At 37.6% G+C, this 16,404-nt stretch overlaps 1 protein-coding gene across 6 annotated transcripts in view; it reads left to right on the top strand.

Annotated features, from left to right (window-relative positions):
- Nucleotides 1-16,404, top strand: part of ESRP2 (epithelial splicing regulatory protein 2) — a 47,724-nt gene that overhangs the window by 11,086 nt on the left and 20,234 nt on the right. For all 6 annotated transcript variants that reach the window (XM_069793710.1, XM_069793711.1, XM_069793714.1 and 3 more), the window contains 7 exons: nt 11,140-11,253; nt 13,062-13,176; nt 13,905-14,003; nt 14,125-14,179; nt 15,004-15,114; nt 15,856-15,988; nt 16,189-16,231. In XM_069793710.1, coding sequence (XP_069649811.1) covers nt 11,140-11,253; nt 13,062-13,176; nt 13,905-14,003; nt 14,125-14,179; nt 15,004-15,114; nt 15,856-15,988; nt 16,189-16,231 — 670 coding nt within the window. The remainder of the gene's footprint in view (nt 1-11,139; nt 11,254-13,061; nt 13,177-13,904; nt 14,004-14,124; nt 14,180-15,003; nt 15,115-15,855; nt 15,989-16,188; nt 16,232-16,404) is intronic.

Here is a 16,404-nt window from a genome sequence, read left to right as displayed (position 1 = left end):
AACTGGAAAATACATAGTGGTCACAAGAATATGACTATGACAGAGTTTTGGGGTTTGCTTGATTGATTACTTGAGTGTATTAGCCAGTGTTATTTCTGACAAGAGAATTAAACTGTTACAGGATGAACTTCTGCTTATGTAAAGCATGTGAAATGTCACCATGTAAATATGAATTGCAGGAGAAGAAAACTGCTGCTCTTGTGGTGTGCTTAAAGAAACAAAAGAAAACATAAATCAACCCCCACTTCCTATAAACCTCAGATGCTGAGAATTGATCACAAGCTGTATGACTTCCTCCGTATTCCAGACAACTCATATCAAGTTTTTCAGTCATAATGAACTCACTTTGGAAACAAGAAGCTACCTGAAAGAGAGGATGTAGTTCCGTAAGAGGAAGCAACATCTCAATAATGTCACCATTATAATGTCACCATTGATGTCCTTGTTCTGTATTGGGAAGGTCTGAATCCCTTGGAAGGCCAAATGTAAATTCTGGTCTTAGTTATGAACTGCTAAAATCTTAGAGCTAATAATTTCTTACTCTCATTTTTCCTTTTAGCAAACATAATCAATTCCTGATGCATGGGGTAGCTGCCCTAATCTGTGACTTTAAAATTTCAGAGATTAAAGGCAAGCTGACCTCGGGATCTACTTCCACTTCTCCTTTGTGTTTTTGTGAAAGCATGTTGAACAAGAAAGGGAAACTCTATTTCTGAAGCAGAGCAGAGCCAGTTTATAAAAGTTTGATTTTTTTTTTTTTTTTTTCCCCCCCTGGTATTTGTAAGGGTTTGAGCAAGAATCACTTGGATTCTTATATAAGCAAAGATACTTCATGGATCTCAAGGCTGTTACTCAGGAAAGTCCATGCCTATGGTATTCTTACAGTATAAATTTAAAGGAGAGGCAGGAGTATGAGAGAATCTGAAGGAAACTGAATTGTGGGTAATAGATATGTCTTCTTTTTATGTCTCCTCTTCTTTCTACTTTCCCTGGATATTACTAAAAAAACAACCTGAAAAACAACCCAATAGAAAAAAAATGCTTTAACTTTACAGATGTTGGCTATTCTCCTACAACTGGTTAAGCTTGCACTACAAACAATGAGGTAGTGTTGAGTAAATAGAGCAGTACCATGCATTACAGTCAATAGAGCCAGTGCTAAAGATCACATCGCTAATGAAAGTTTGTCCTTGAAACAGAGGTAAGTGGGAGTGGGGGAGGTATAGAACACTGAGAGCAAGCTTGTGCACAGATCAAGACTTTAGGAAATATTGCAGTCATGGCATTAATTAAAACCTAGGGTTTGGAAAGTATGTTCAACCTTGTCTTTCAGGCTGTAATGAGTTGCTCTGTGAGTTGAGCTGATAGCAAGCAGCCTGTGAGGAGTGTGAGGCACCATTGTAATCCTGCTTGAAATGTAGGTAAAAGGTTGATAGGGTATGGATTTTTTGCATTACTAATATTTCAGGTTTCCTTTTGCTTAAAGACAGACTAATGAATAATTTATGCTGACAAATGCTAAGGTGTTCTGCAAGGTATGCATCTCTTTTGCATTATTTTATTGTTTTTGCTAGCTAGTGGCCTCTTTCATACAGGTTAATTTAAAGGTGAAAACTCCTTTTATCTCAGTAAGTGTTTCTTTATTTAGCAGTTTCCTGACACATAATATAGTAGTAAAGTAAGTCCAGAAACTGAAATTCTTATGTTGCTGGACTGGGGTGCTTTATCTTACACAAGGCTAACTTCAAGTAGCTTATTTGTGCAGTACTCTGCATATTTCAACACTCTCTTATTAAAACAGATTGTGCTTTTGAAGATAAAAGCTGTGACCTGATTGCTGTGACATTTAGGTGGCCTGAACCATGGTCTTGCCTTTTACACTTAATGCATTACCTGAATTAGATTCTGTAGATGCCATAGCTGGAAAGCATGCAAATAATCTGATGCTGCAAACTTCCATCTAAGAAATAATTAATGAAAAATGGTCATAAAATGCTCAAGTGGCATGGCTTAGACAGATCTTTGTCTTGCCAGAAGGTTAGATTCTTGCATTCTTTCCTAGGAAGAATTAAAACTTTGTTAGCTATTGTTTACTTTGTTGCACGAAGACCCAGGCCCAATTAAAATGAACCAAAGAAATAAATAATGTGGAAGTTTCACCCTTAAGACAGCTTATCACATTCCTGAGTCACAATAGTCTGTTTTCTGTGCTCTACAAACTGTCACTGGACAGACAAAGAGCATGACAACTGCTGCTCCATTTCTGTATTTCATATTCTTCCTGTTGCTGAACCATGATAAACAAACCTATTTTTATGCAGAAAATTAACTGTAGGCTACCCTCACCTAAGCTTAAAGTTTCCAGTCCCTCTATGTAATTCTGAAGCAGTACGGTGAATTTTAAAGTACTTTTTCTATGTTTTGTTGAATGGAAGGATGTGATAAGCTTGATAAGTACCATCCATTTTTCTCCCTTGAACTCTTTCAGTCATTATAAGAGGTATACGTAGGCTGTGTGCCTTCCTGACTTGAGAACTCTGTGGTGACCTGTGTGATGACAGCAAGGAGGAGGACAGGGTGGTATTACTTCCTGAAACTTCAGCTTCCCAACAAAGTAAAAGATAAAAGTGGATATCTTAAATAGCTTTAAAAATATAATTCTGTATTTTTTTAACTACTTCTTCGGAAGATTTGTCATGTTTGGAATTTTATGGCAGAACCCCAAGCATAGGGTAGTTGAGACCTTAACCCTGTTACCTTTGTTATCTCACGCCATGGGTGGAAAAGAGTTAGTTTCTTTCTGTGAGAAAGGCAACAATATGAGTTTATGCCTATACAGGCACCCAGTATAGATGAAACTGTTTTGGAACAGCAGCAGAAGCAGCAGGCTGTGTGGTACCTGGTTTGCTGTTGTTGGACCTCTAGTCAGGAAAGAATACAAAGTGACAGCAAGGTTAGTAGGTAGGAAGAAGCAACATAATATACTTGAGGAGAAGATAGTCTACAGGCATTGAAGCTCAGTGCCACATCCTGCATCTCCTTGAGACTAAGGAGAGCAAACTTGCTCTTACCCTTGCAAATTCCAAAGTTGGATGGGAAATCTGACTGGTTTTGGGTAATATGTACATATCTCTCTCTCCCAACTACATTTATGGTGGCCATTGTGACTGATTACTCATTCAGTTATTTAATACAGTTTATAGTACCTCAGGAGGCATATGGTGATATGTAACTTGACCGGTCATATTGAGCACAGTTATATTGTCTGTGGCATGCTGGAAATGAAAACCATGCTTTTGTCCAGGCTAGTCTTCAGTGTTAGTGTTTAGGGCATTAGTGTTCAGTAGAGAAAAAAATTGCTTTCCTCTTAATAGGAGAAATCAAAGTGGCAATATTGTTTTTGAACATGTCTAGTGAGTGGACCTGGGCTGCCTCTGTCATCTTCTGCAAGTTTCCCCTGCAAAGAAATAAAACCAAGGGGCAATTTCTTTTTCATGTTTGAGTCTGAATAGTATCTAAATACAGTATTTTTTCCTATGTTGCTAGAAGGGGCGAAAATATGCTGCAGCTTGTGGCTGCACTGTAGCTTACACTTTTTTTCCATACAGCAATTTCAGTACAAGGTCACCATATATCCATTATCAGCCATGTGGAATAGCAGTTAACAGATGAACAAAGGCAAGGGCTTACTATAGGATTCTCTGTTTAAAAAGTTACCTAGCACAATAAAGGGTTATCATACTTGTAAATACTGCTGAAATGCAGTCTGTGCACCTCCCAGTAGTATTGACATGCTTTAAATTCCTCCATTGCATGGATAAGGCTGACATTATTACCAGGGTTTGAAGAGTGAAGAAGCAGAAAACTGCCAATGGAGAGTATTGTAAATAAATGTGAAACCCTCATTGGTGTAGGGTCTGAGGCACAAAGTCCAAGTGAAAATATTTCCTGAAGTTGACATGTCATGGTATGTTGTGTGTGTTCAGGCTTTGTATATCAAACCCGTGGCTTGTTGCTCTTGAGATTTCTCATGCTGTATTAGAGCCTTTAAATCTTTAAATCTTAACTTCAGTGTTGCTGGATATTTGATTTTTGGTGATGCTCCAATCTTGCTTATGTTTTGGTGGCAGAAGATTTCTGTTAATCAAATTTGGCTGCATCTCATCTCTTGATTTCCTCCCCTTCCCCCTCACCCCAGACAACACATCCTTCCCCAAACACACCTACCCCCACACATGTATACACTATGGCGGCGTTGATGTAATGAGCTTTAGTGTAGCTGCAGAGTAGGCAAAACAGAGAGTCCAAAGACATCAGAGAATTGCACAATAGCTGAGGTTGGAAGAGACCTATAGATGTCATCTAGTCCAACCCCTGAAAGCAGGTTCATCTAGAGCAGGCTGCGAAGTATCATGTCCAGTTGGGTCTTGAATATCACCAAGGATGGAGACTCTTCAACTTTGCTGGGCAGCCCATCTCGGTGTTCAGCCACTGGAGATCTCCTTTCAGGAACTGCACCTGCAACTATATAATTGGTTTTGGGTGTTTTCTGGCAATAAATCTTAGAGGACTTTCCATAAAATCAGGCTTTGAGGCAAGAACTGCAATATCTTTGCCTGTTGAAGAAAAACTTGGAGTAGAGAATCTTCAGAGACACCTTTTTGGAGATTGTCATTTGTTTTCCATGCTTCTCTTACCTGAAAGAAGACAGATCGTTGTTATGTGGTCTATGCTACAAGCAAAGAATGACCCACACCAAAGGCCTAAAAGACAGTCTAAACCTCTAATGTAGTGAATTACAGTAATGTCTAATAAGTAATGATGATTTTTTTTTTAACACAAGTAAGTCTGGGTATCATACATGGTTATAAACAGTATGGCTTTAGTCTAAGCACATGTGGTGTTTGTTGCAAAGTGGTAGTATATATGATGTTAATATGTGAAGTATGTGGTCTCATTGCTAGGAGACCTGCAATTAGAAAAGTTTAACATCTCTTTCAGTTGACAATTTGCATATAGTGAAGTGTGAGAGTATGCATGAGAGTGAACTCTGATATTTCTGGATTGAAAAAGAAGTGCTTTATGTGGTTGCTACTTATTTTTTTTCTACGACATAAAACACCGCTATATATGCACGAGTCTGTATAAATCTTATAGTATTATTGATTTAGTTTGGTAAATTCTATTTGATAATCTGTCTGATAGACTATGAGCTGTAGTTCTCAAACTTCATTATGCTAATAAAATGTAACAAATTTCAGGATTTAAAGAAAATGTTGAGAAATATAGTGAATTGAAATTTAGAAGTAATTTTATAAATTTAGTCTGAATTGTTAGGCATGCAGACATGAAAGTTCAGCTGATATGATGAGATTTTTAAAACAATAATTTGTGTCACTATGTATAATTCTATACATAAACATATGCATGTGTACACAGAGATACATATCTGTATATTAAAGCTGCCTGCCTGGAATGGTTCTATGCTGCCCTCCACCTTTTTTTATAATAATTAATTACTGGAGGAAAACTCTTATGTAGGTAAAATAATTTGCAAGTGATATCTACAAGAGATCTCTAGCTTTTGCTTTGCATGGAGATGTGTGCTGGTCACAGTGGAAATTTATTCTTGATTTCTTAAAATGAATATGGGAAAAAAACCCACATATAGCTAATTTTTCAGTTTTGAGCAAAAGAGATTGTAAGCAGTTCATGTTTATGTGCCTCAGCTAAAACTTCTTTTGTCTCAGTGTATTTTACAGATCTGTAGAGTATATTTTAACTTTCTCTAGGACAGCTACATAGTAGTAATATGAGTTCTTTAAGCTCAAGGGAATATATTGGAACATATAGGCCTAGATGAGCCGAAATATCTTTTCTTCTAAGTTATTCCTGAAAGTTTTCCTTTTAATAATGACCAAAAGATGTCACTCCTGAATAAGTTTTGGGGTTTGTGGTGGGGTTTTTTTTGTTTTTTCCAAAGACTGATCTAGAATGCTAAGCCTGTTCATATTCTTTTGACAGGCTTTATCCCAAATGAATTATCATCTGTCCATCTTGCATCTTAATTTTTGCTGGACGAGGTGTGATTTGTCCTGCTGCCTAAGTCTAAAGATGGCACAGAAGTCAAAATGAGCACTTTTTGATGTGCTAATTTGGCAGAAACTTGAACATGTAATCACCACATTGTTCTCTGGGCAATTTAGTAACATGCCTGTCGATACCACTGATTTGAAACCATGTCCCCACACCGTGAGGACCATCCTTTGTGCAAAGGATATTGATAAATCTAATAACTCATCTTTCTACTTGGGAATAGATTTATGTCTAGTTTAAGCATGGACTACAAGCTAAGCTTATTTCTGGATTTTTATGTTATGCTTTAGCATAACGTTCCAGACCTAGTTAAATTGCAAGGATGCCTTTAATTCTGAAGCTTTGTGAATATTTTTGTGTCTTGTCTGGTGCTGTTAGCTGTGATGGGTCAGTGGGGCTAAAAGAAGCAAAAAAGAGAAGTGCATTGCTAAAGGAATGGATCCCATTTTGAAGATGCACTAGGAGCTGCTGGAGGCGCTAGGAGCTGCTGGAGGTCTGACGAGTAAGAAGCAGCCAAATTTTCTGCTGTTTCCCAGAGGTGAATTAAAAAGAGAATCCCCCAGAGTATCTTGGTGTTTTAGAAATGGTTCAATTGACAGCATGAATGCATCCTGCAACTGAATTATCTCAGTATTTCATTACCATGCCAGGCACAGATACAGTGCAGATGCAGTGGCCTTTCTCAAGGATGAGAGCTATTTTTAGTTAGGGAGAAGGGAATATCCAAATAGCCAGAGGTTTATTTTAGTGCTTCATGCATCATAACTATAGAAAGGGCTTAATGAGGAATCTTCTTTTTTCTCTAAGATCCACAGCTTTGTTCAGTTATAGTTAAGGCAACATGAAGGGGGCTGTGTCATTTCAGCCACTTGGGATTCATTTGCAGAAAACATAGCAGCTTGTGCTGGCTTTCATCCATCTTTGCTGCTGGCGAAACATGTCTCTTTGCTCTCTTTGTGCTCTCAGCTACATGACCAAAATCCTGTTTAGCCAGTTTTTCAAACTGGTGCTCAAACTCTGTCCTTACCTCTCACCACCTTTTTCTCCAAGAACTGTTTCAGGTTTCTTGGAGGTAAATGTACAGAGCAGTTTGTTTGGTTCTTCCTCTTCTCTCTGTTCAGTTTTTAATCTCAGTACTGAATTATTGAACATATTCCTTTAAATACAGAATGATTCATCAGAGCTCTACTAGAGAGACTGATCTGGTGGAATAAGCAATGAAGGGTGGAGGGTGATGCCAATACAGCGTGGTTCTTGCAGTTGAAATGAGGGCTGGTTGCAAGATGCAAACAGTGGTGATTAACACTCTGTGTAACTCTGTTGCTATGAAATGAGTAGATTAACAGGGGAAACACAGGGTGTGTGAGCTTGGTGGAGGAAGTCCAGGTGGGGCAGCTTTGCATGCTGAAGTAGGGGAGTGCTATGGAGGACAGCATGAAGATGAATAATAGGAGGTAAATAGCTGAGATGGTTTTTATTAGTGGAGAGAGGGAGATGTGGATGGAATTTATGAAATGACAGAGTTGTGGACAGGTTGTTCAACATGTGAGACAGAAAAATGTAATGTAAATCTGGCACTGGTCTTAACTTGTCCTTAGCTTGCTGCATTTGGGTGTATGTTGGTTCAAGGTTGCTTTTTGAGATGCTGCCTGAAATTCATAGTGTGAAAAAGGAGGCTGAAGATGTCTATTCTGCAGGAATGCTGAATTGTTTAACTCGTATTTCAATGGGACTTTATAAACACATCTGCACTGGTTGGTTTAACTCCTTTTGATATATGTGATAGGCTGTATCTATTGCCTGAAAGACTTAAGGGTCCAGTGTAATCTCTAGTAATGAGAGCTGGTCCAGAGCTATGCTTTTCATATTTAACCTTTCCAGAATTTGGACACATATCATGTAGATGAAAGAAGCCTGTTCAGGCTAACCTCAAATATCTGTCGTTCCTCTGTGGCAGTGTTATGCTTGCTATTTTGCTCCATGCTCTTCTCCTAGGTGAATCTTCCCATTCATACTCTGCTACCTCATTCCTCTCCTCAGTTAACCCATGCAATAACTAAGCTATTTTGGATAGGAAGGATTGCTTATGTCTCCTGACTATTCTTCCCACGCTCATTTTGCCCTCTTCTGGAGCAGCACACCGCAAAGTTTGAAAAAGGCTGTTTTTAAAACAGGAGTTTCTAAATAAGCACTCAGCAAGGCCTGCCAACCTTGTGGTATTTTATCTAAGGCACTTTAAGTTGCTAGCTTCTAGTAAGAAAAGTAGAGAATTGTTTTGATATGTTGATTGTCCCATTGGAAAGGAGTTTGCAATGTTGAATGTTATCACTGACATTTAATAAATGTGCAGTGCAAATACTTGGGCTCAGTTAAAAATAAAAACAAATGCTGCCTCTCATGCCTTCTTTAAACCTTAGTACACTTGGAGTATTGGGCTTATCAGTGTCCTTATGCACTATTTCACTCTTCTTGATGTCTTCTCACCAGGGGCTTCTGAAAATAGCTGTATTGTGTATCTGTCTTTTCAGCTGTATGTTGTGTGGGAAACACCATCTGAAAAAAAAAGTGAACATTTCAGTGCAACAGTCTAGATTTTTACCAACTTGACTTATACGATTTAGCCTGAGCATTTCCTCCCTTGTCCAAACATTTTTCTCCTTTTGTTTTCTAACTTGGTGAAGACTTTTTGAACTACAATTCTTATGTTTTATTTGTAAAGCAGGAGGCTGCGTACATTTGCTGCTTCTTTCAAGTTGTGCATGTTGGATTTCTTCTTGTACCTGATCAAAATAGCCCCCTAACTGCACTCTTTATATATGGGCTCTTGTGCATCTTCAGAAGCACAGGGTACAAAGTTGAAGGTTTGGGGAGTGTTTTATTACCGTTCATCAGCAAGACTGCTTCCTTTTGGCAAGAATCCCTGTATAGCTTCTGGAGGCTAATTCCTATCACCATTTCCAAACCCTTTTTACAAATATTTGCTCTTTACTGTGCCCAGAAGTTAAAACAGAAAGTAATAAGGTGCTACATGTAGTAAGAAGGCAATTCTCCTCATGTCTGTTGTTGTAGTGGGAATATTTGTTGTTGGTCTGTGATTGTGGCAGTCCCCAGAACTGCATTTCTGAAGTGGTTCCTTTTGAGTCCTCTGGAATTTTCTTCTTCTTCTGGTGTTTACACATCAACTGAGGTATTTTGAGCACTCTCAGATCTCAATTTTCTGACTTTAAATCATCCTTAAACAAGACTTCAACTTGTGGTAGGAACACAACGTGAACTAGCAATCAGGAGGAAACTGGCTTTCTGAATCTGCAAGGGTTTGGATTGTTTGATTTTTTTTTTTTTTTTTTTTTTTTTTTTTGGGGGGGGCAGCAGGCAGTGGGGGGAGTGTATGGGATGTGTGTGTCTTTTGGTAGTGTGCAAAGAATTGCATTGTAAAGGTTTTTTTGAGGGGGGGATATTTCACCTTTCTTAAAGTTTCAAATATTTTCTGTTTGATATTAAAGAACTCCTTTTTATAGATATATTTATATCTGCAAATTAAGCAACTTACACAAGATGCTGATGTAAGTGCTTCTCCTTACCCAGCTCTGTCCCTCAGTTATCTGTCTTTCTGTAGTAGTGGCTAATACATATCATTTCTGAACTCAAAGTGGTAGTGGAATGCTGGTTTGCTGTCCAAGCCTAGAAAAGGGCCTGAATTGGATTTGAGCAGTTATTTTGAAACAAAGCCTGGGTAATCGTGTCTCTGCCTCTACTAAATCATGTTCAATACATGATTTCTGCCTTGTGGAGCCTTACCTTTGGGATGCAGATGCTGCAACATTTGTTCACACAGTGAATACTGTGTAGCTGTGGGATCAGATCATTAAGACATCATCTTTCCTGAGCAGAGACTGTAACTATGTAAACTCTCACATGTGTTGATGATAAAAGAAACCAACCATCTTTTCTTCCCATACACAGGTTAAAAGACAGCATAAAGATACTGTCTGAGTTTCAAGTCAACTTGTAATTTGCTTTTGGGGGTGGTTGTTTTGGAGTTGTAAACTATTGCCGAGAGTAGTGGGTGGCTACTGCATCATGATGTTAATTATTGCTTTGTTTGTGAGGCAATGCTTTCCTGGGAGGGAGTAGCATCAAGAGGGAAGCTTAGAATAATTATATTTGTCCCCTTGAAAGTTAGCTACCAGCTACTATTTACTGATTTGATACAAGTAGATACTATAATACGTTATTTAACTATTATGAGCAAGGAGTTTAACAGTGGTATGGAGTAATAAAAGGCTGGAAACTATTGGATAATTACGGAAAATAACATTGAACAAGACAGATGGAGCCCTTTCTTCTTGAATTAACCTACTGGGGGTTATCCATCCTTACAGGTAGGGAGTAATTTTATCTAGTGTTTGTAACATTGTATCTCTATGAAGAACTTTCATTGGTTTGGATCCGACTTGATTATAATTTCACTTTTGGAGGTAATAGACCACAATTTGTTCAGTTTTTCTTAGCATATAACTTTTGAAACATTAGTAAATCCTGATGGGTAGCTGTTTTCTTTTTGAAGTTCAAATTTAAAAAAAAAAAATAAAAATTTATTATGGACATAACCGAAGTCAAAGGTGCCATAAGTGAAGAAAGGCTATGGCAAAATCAGTATTGTGATTGATCTGGAGAGGTGTTTTCTTTCAAATATTTCATAGCTTTTATTATAGTTAGTTCAGATTTTAAACTTTACCCTTATAATACCATGATGTTTCATATGAACTCATAATTCTGCCATATTGTCCTAATTGTTCTTTTTACCATACTGCTGGTGTTCTTATTTTCTATTCCACAAATGCGCATTGTTTGCTTACCATTATCAGGAGCCCATGTCTGTTCTCCATCAAGTTTTTTCAAAAGCTATTACAAAGTGCTGAATTATTTTATCTTCTAAAAAAAAAAAAAAAGAAAAAAAAGTGTTGTAATAATGGTAGGTGCTTGCTTTATGGAATTATCTCTATTGGTCAGTATAATGAAATTTATCATTTCATTTTTCAGTTTAGTCAGCTGGTATCCAGTGATTTGAAAGTACTTGGAAGGAGCTCTTACACACTCTGCAGTGATGGCCAGTTACTTATTCGACAAGTCCTCCACCCAGAAACATCTAAGAAGGTATGAGATCAGAACTGATGCAGAAGGGCAGTACTGTGTTTTAAGGACATCAAAGAAAATAGCTTATGTGAGTTTGAGATGAGCAACACAATTCAACCTTGGGAACTATAGTGTTCCAAGAATATTTAAGGTGATCCCCTCCCTGTCTCAACACTGAGTAGCAGAGAAGTAGTTTTTGGCACTTGCTTTTGGAAGTCAGCTACAGTATTGGAGGACTCCTAGATGAGCATAATGAAGAGGAAAATTAGGGAAGACAGGACAGAGACAGGAACAATACAAGTACTTTGAATTCTGTGTCTCAAGAAATGGAAGCAAAGGTGCGGGTCTAAGAACTATTGCTTTGTTTAAGCTTGAGTTAAACCACAGGTTCTGTGTGGAGCCACGGGTTTCTGCCAAGATCTGAAATTGTTAGGAGCTGTGTGTCAATGTCCTGTAGAGGGTAAACACACAAGCAGTGACTTGCCCTGGAGAATGACAGCGGTTCCCCGTCTGCATTTATTCAGTGGGAAGTAGTGCTACAGCTTATTTGCTACTCCCACATGAAGCAGCAGTTCCCACTCCAAGTTCCTGCAAGGGCTTAGAGCAGGCTGTCTTGCACAGGGTGAAGAATCTTGCCTTTGTGCAGAGTGGTGGCTCTTGAGTTAGCCTGCTTGGCAGGGTCTGCAGGAACCCTGCAGGAATGGGAACTGCTGACATGTAAGGAGTTGACTGATGTATTTTTTTTTTTCTCTATATAAGGGTATTGGCTCACGCTGAGTTTCTACAAATATTCATTTGGCATTTGTGTTATATTAAGACATAACACTGTGACTTTTTATGAAAAGCGCATGTTTATGTAGGGATGAAGCAAGTAAGAAAGCAGGAATATTATTTAACATTCAAACATGATAGTACTTTTTTTTTTACTTTTTTTTTTTCTTTTTTTGTGGGTAATTCTTTGTTCTTCCCTCCTGAAAAAAATGGGCTAAACCAAAACAAATACTGTAATGTTGTGGAAGAAATAATTGTCCATACCAGATCAAGGAATGGATCTGATCAAGTATTGAGTCTTGTAATACTGTATTTCTTTATCTTTTTTTATCTTTTTTTTCTCCTTCAATACTTTTTTAGTTGAGAAAGTTTATTTCTTCCTGCATGTTAAATGTCAGTAAGCCTCAGACCTTAGCTCTTGCTATTCCTACTATTCTAAGAAGCATTACCTTGTGACTTTACTTAACTCTTTATTTACAAAGGTACAAAGGTGGTTGCTGTTTGGCTAGACCGAAGTCAAACTTTTATATAGTAAAACAGCTAGAGAGTGCAAGAGAGAAAGTAGTGAATTAGACCAGAATTATTTGTTTTATTCCTTGAAAAAATAAGCTAATGTCTGAGTGAAGGGCTGCTTAAATGTTTGTTTAATAATGTACACTGTAACAATATTTATTTAAACTCTGTTATCATGTTTTGGTACAATATTGCTTTTCAGTGTAGCCAGAAAAGAGAAAATACAGTATTCTAAATGGGAGAATGGGAGTATTTGTAAAACAGCAAAACCTAGATTTTAATTTTTTTTCTTCCCCATCCATCTTCTCTAGCTGTTTTGCACAGGTCTGCCTCTCAGAAGCTATTTGGGTTTGCTCATCTAGAGATCTAATTCTGTAAGGCTATGGAATTTGAACTGTGTTACAAAAGAACTAAACTGGTCTATCATAGACAAGCTGATGACATGCAACTATGTGATTTTTGAGACTGCCTCATTCAGTCCAAAAATACTAATCGGAATTTAAAGCAATGGTGTGTACAAAACAAACTTTTTGCCTTCCTTGTAGAACTTCCTGCTGTCAGACTGCTTCTATTCCTTTTATGATCTGCGCAAAGAATTTCATACTTGCTACCCTAGTTCAGCCGCCGTAAAAGATCAGACTATCAAGACCATGGCAGAATGTATCCTTTTGCTGCAGCTCTTACACCAGAATCAATTATGCTTCCTTAGGTTTTATCTCTGTGATCATTACAGGTTTTATTCTTCTAAACTAAGATGTGTATTTTAAAAACTCACAGATAAAATGGAAGGAATGTTTGCTTAAGTGTGTGTTGAGTGGAATGGCTCTGCTTGTAATTTTTTTTCTTCAATTTGAGTCTAACGCTGAGTTCTAAACCATATATAGTAAATCCACTAAAGAAAAACATCACCTGCATTGATACTTGATCTTAACGCAAAGGCTTAGCTATCAGTGGGTCTTTTCAGCACCAGCTGGCCTGCAAGCTGCTACTGTTTGCAGATAGTAATAGTTCTGTTGTATGATCCTGACTGAACTGAGTTTAAAAACAAACAAACCAACCTAAAACCCTACATTTAAATTTTAGGAGGATTGTTGTGGCTCAGCTGAATGCGGTTAAAGTTCAGTTATGTTTGAAGTGATAGGAACTTATTCAGTTGCTTTTTTTTTTTTTAACTGTTAACACTGAAATGATGTAAGCTATCAATAGTCTTCAGACTGTTGACCGTTAAAGTGAATATTAACCAGTTTATGAGCAGTTGTCTAATGGTCATGTGTTCCCACTAAGACCAGTAAATTTGATTACCGTTTCTGTGTTAATATCAGGAAAGCCTTATGACATGTTTACAAATAGTTGTGCAAGTCTGTTATTTTCTGTAATCACCTGTTTAGATCTAGGCTTGGGGACAGATGAAACAGAAGAGGACTTTGGTGTGTGGCAAGTGAAAACCATGGTGGCTATCATTTTCAGCATGCTTTCTGAAAGTAGTGGTAAGTGAACTATTTATACAGAATGCTGAAATCTTTCTTTCCTGTAAGAATTGGCAGTGGTACTGTCATTCTTAAGTAATCACTGACCCTGGTTATATTTAAACTTCCTGTTTTGTTGCAGATCATGTATTTACTGAGCCTGAAACTGTGAAATACAAGTACGAAACAGGTCCTTGGTAAGTGCCCTTGTCACGGTTGTTTACAACTAAAGATGCCTTGCCTACAGGAAGGAAAGCTTGTGAATATTTCGCCATGGTCACTGGGAAAGTAGGTTGGTTCCTGAGAACAGGAATAGTATATTCAGTAGTCTAGTGTAGACAGACTATAGCTGGTATGTTGAATGCTGTACTTTAGTCCGTCACTTTAAAGTCACTGCAAGTTAAATGCTCTTTGTTCTCTAGCTTCTGTTTTGCATGGCAGTGAGGCTGACTTATCTTACCCAGTGGTGAAGAAATATTTGTGAACTTTCCCTAAGTCAACAGGGGTAATGGCTAGTGCGCCCTATATGCAACTGACCTACGTGGTGCTTCTGAAGAGTGGTCTAATATGCTGTATTGCATATTGGGTTTAGGGAGAGAAGAAACAGAATGGTTCTTTGTGTTCAAAGGCATTGCAGTAACTGGAGAAAGAAACATCTTAAGCATAAGTAATATGTATTCATATTTAGGACTGTCTTGTAATCATCCATGTTGGATTGTTAGATCTTTCAAATAAAATTAATCCAGTTCCTTATTACTTGACTTTGAGACAGTTTTCCTACTTTTTCTTTTTAAGGAACTGCAATGTGGTGACAACATAGTGCATCTTAGGCGTTGTACACACAAAAGGATTATCCCAGTTATCTTTCCTTTCTTTATTGAAAGGAGTAACGGAATTGGAAGAGTGTCAACAGCAAATATACTCCTGATTTACAAGTTACATTAGTTGCAAAGTGAAATTTGGTAAGATAATGGAAAACCTAGATTAAATCTTACTTTGGCTTCTCTTTCTTTCTGTGCAGTAGTAAATCTGAAACAGTGGACAGTGAGACAGTAATACGTGCCAGAGGTTTGCCATGGCAGTCATCAGACCAAGATATTGCTCGATTTTTCAAAGGACTTAACATTGCCAAGTAAGATAATAAGAATTTGTTTTGCTTTATCACTTTTGACTTTAACAGCAAGTTCTGTTAATATTTGTTTAACATACATCCCCTCCACCCCCCACTAGAGTCCTCACTTCTACTGTCTTTCCCCACCCAGGCCCCTCCCCACCCAGGTCATGATGCCTGAACAGGTTTACCAGCCTTAGGTGTGCAAGAAAGTTTTGAAGTGTGTGAAGAAGAAAAGAGATTTATCAATTGAAAACCAACATACGTTCATTTATTGCTAGTACCTAAAGAGAGAAACTCCTACTGCAAGATATAATAGATGCTTTAATTTTGTGTCGACTCTTCAGTATTCTGCTATACCTCCAAAAGAGGCCAGATTCAGAAACCTTCAAGTGCTGTTTGGAAGAAATTTTCATATGGCTGATATGTGTACACCTCTGTATATATATATATTTAGCATACCTGTCAGTTAATATGTATTCCAGATTCTCAACACTGAGATGATAGGAAGGGCTTGCAAATTTACATCTGCGTGGAAGTTGAGAAAGTGGTGAACAGCATGAGATCCAAGATCTCACCGAAGTGGATTCTGCAGTACAATTGTGTTACATTAAAAATGAAATTAAGTTGTGGATAGTAGCAATTTCTTTTTCAATCTGTAAACTCCATGTTAGTCTAATTTCTCTACTATTCTTACACAATTATATATTAAATGTATTAAAGATTTAAACTAAGTTTATTTTTGTTGGCTTTACCTTCCAGAGGTGGTGTGGCTCTTTGTCTGAATGCTCAAGGAAGAAGAAATGGGGAGGCATTAGTTCGGTTTGTCAATTCGGAGCAGAGAGATCTTGCACTGGAAAGACATAAGCATCACATGGGTAGCAGATACATTGAGGTAAAAAAGAGTGACTTGAAACAAATCTTCAGAGAGCAACCTGAATATTTTAGACCACAGTTTTAAATGAGAACAAACCACACTTCTGTTTTTCTCAAAGTACCAAAATACAATTCTCTCACATGTGGAAGAGTGAGTGTGTTTGAGTTGAATGCTGTAATTTTCATGTGTGATTTTTTTTTTTTTTTTTTCTTTTTAAGGTTTACAAAGCAACTGGGGAAGAATTCTTAAAAATTGCAGGAGGTAAGTGATGCTGGAGTTCAGTGTGATTACTTAAGTTCATAGGAGTCTTGTTTTAGTTCTGATTTTTTTTTTTTTTTTTTTTTTCTTTTCCTGACTGAGGACACAAATACATAATGAAGTAGCTTTTCCTGTTTTGTCTTCCAAGAATACTTGACCCTGTCAAGTTCTGGTTT

Source organism: Haliaeetus albicilla, chromosome 10 (assembly GCF_947461875.1).
Source record: "Haliaeetus albicilla chromosome 10, bHalAlb1.1, whole genome shotgun sequence".
NCBI classification, from domain to species: Eukaryota; Metazoa; Chordata; class Aves; order Accipitriformes; family Accipitridae; genus Haliaeetus; species Haliaeetus albicilla.
The sequence above is the reverse complement of the archived record's forward strand: the minus strand, read 5'-3'. Positions and strand labels throughout refer to the sequence as shown.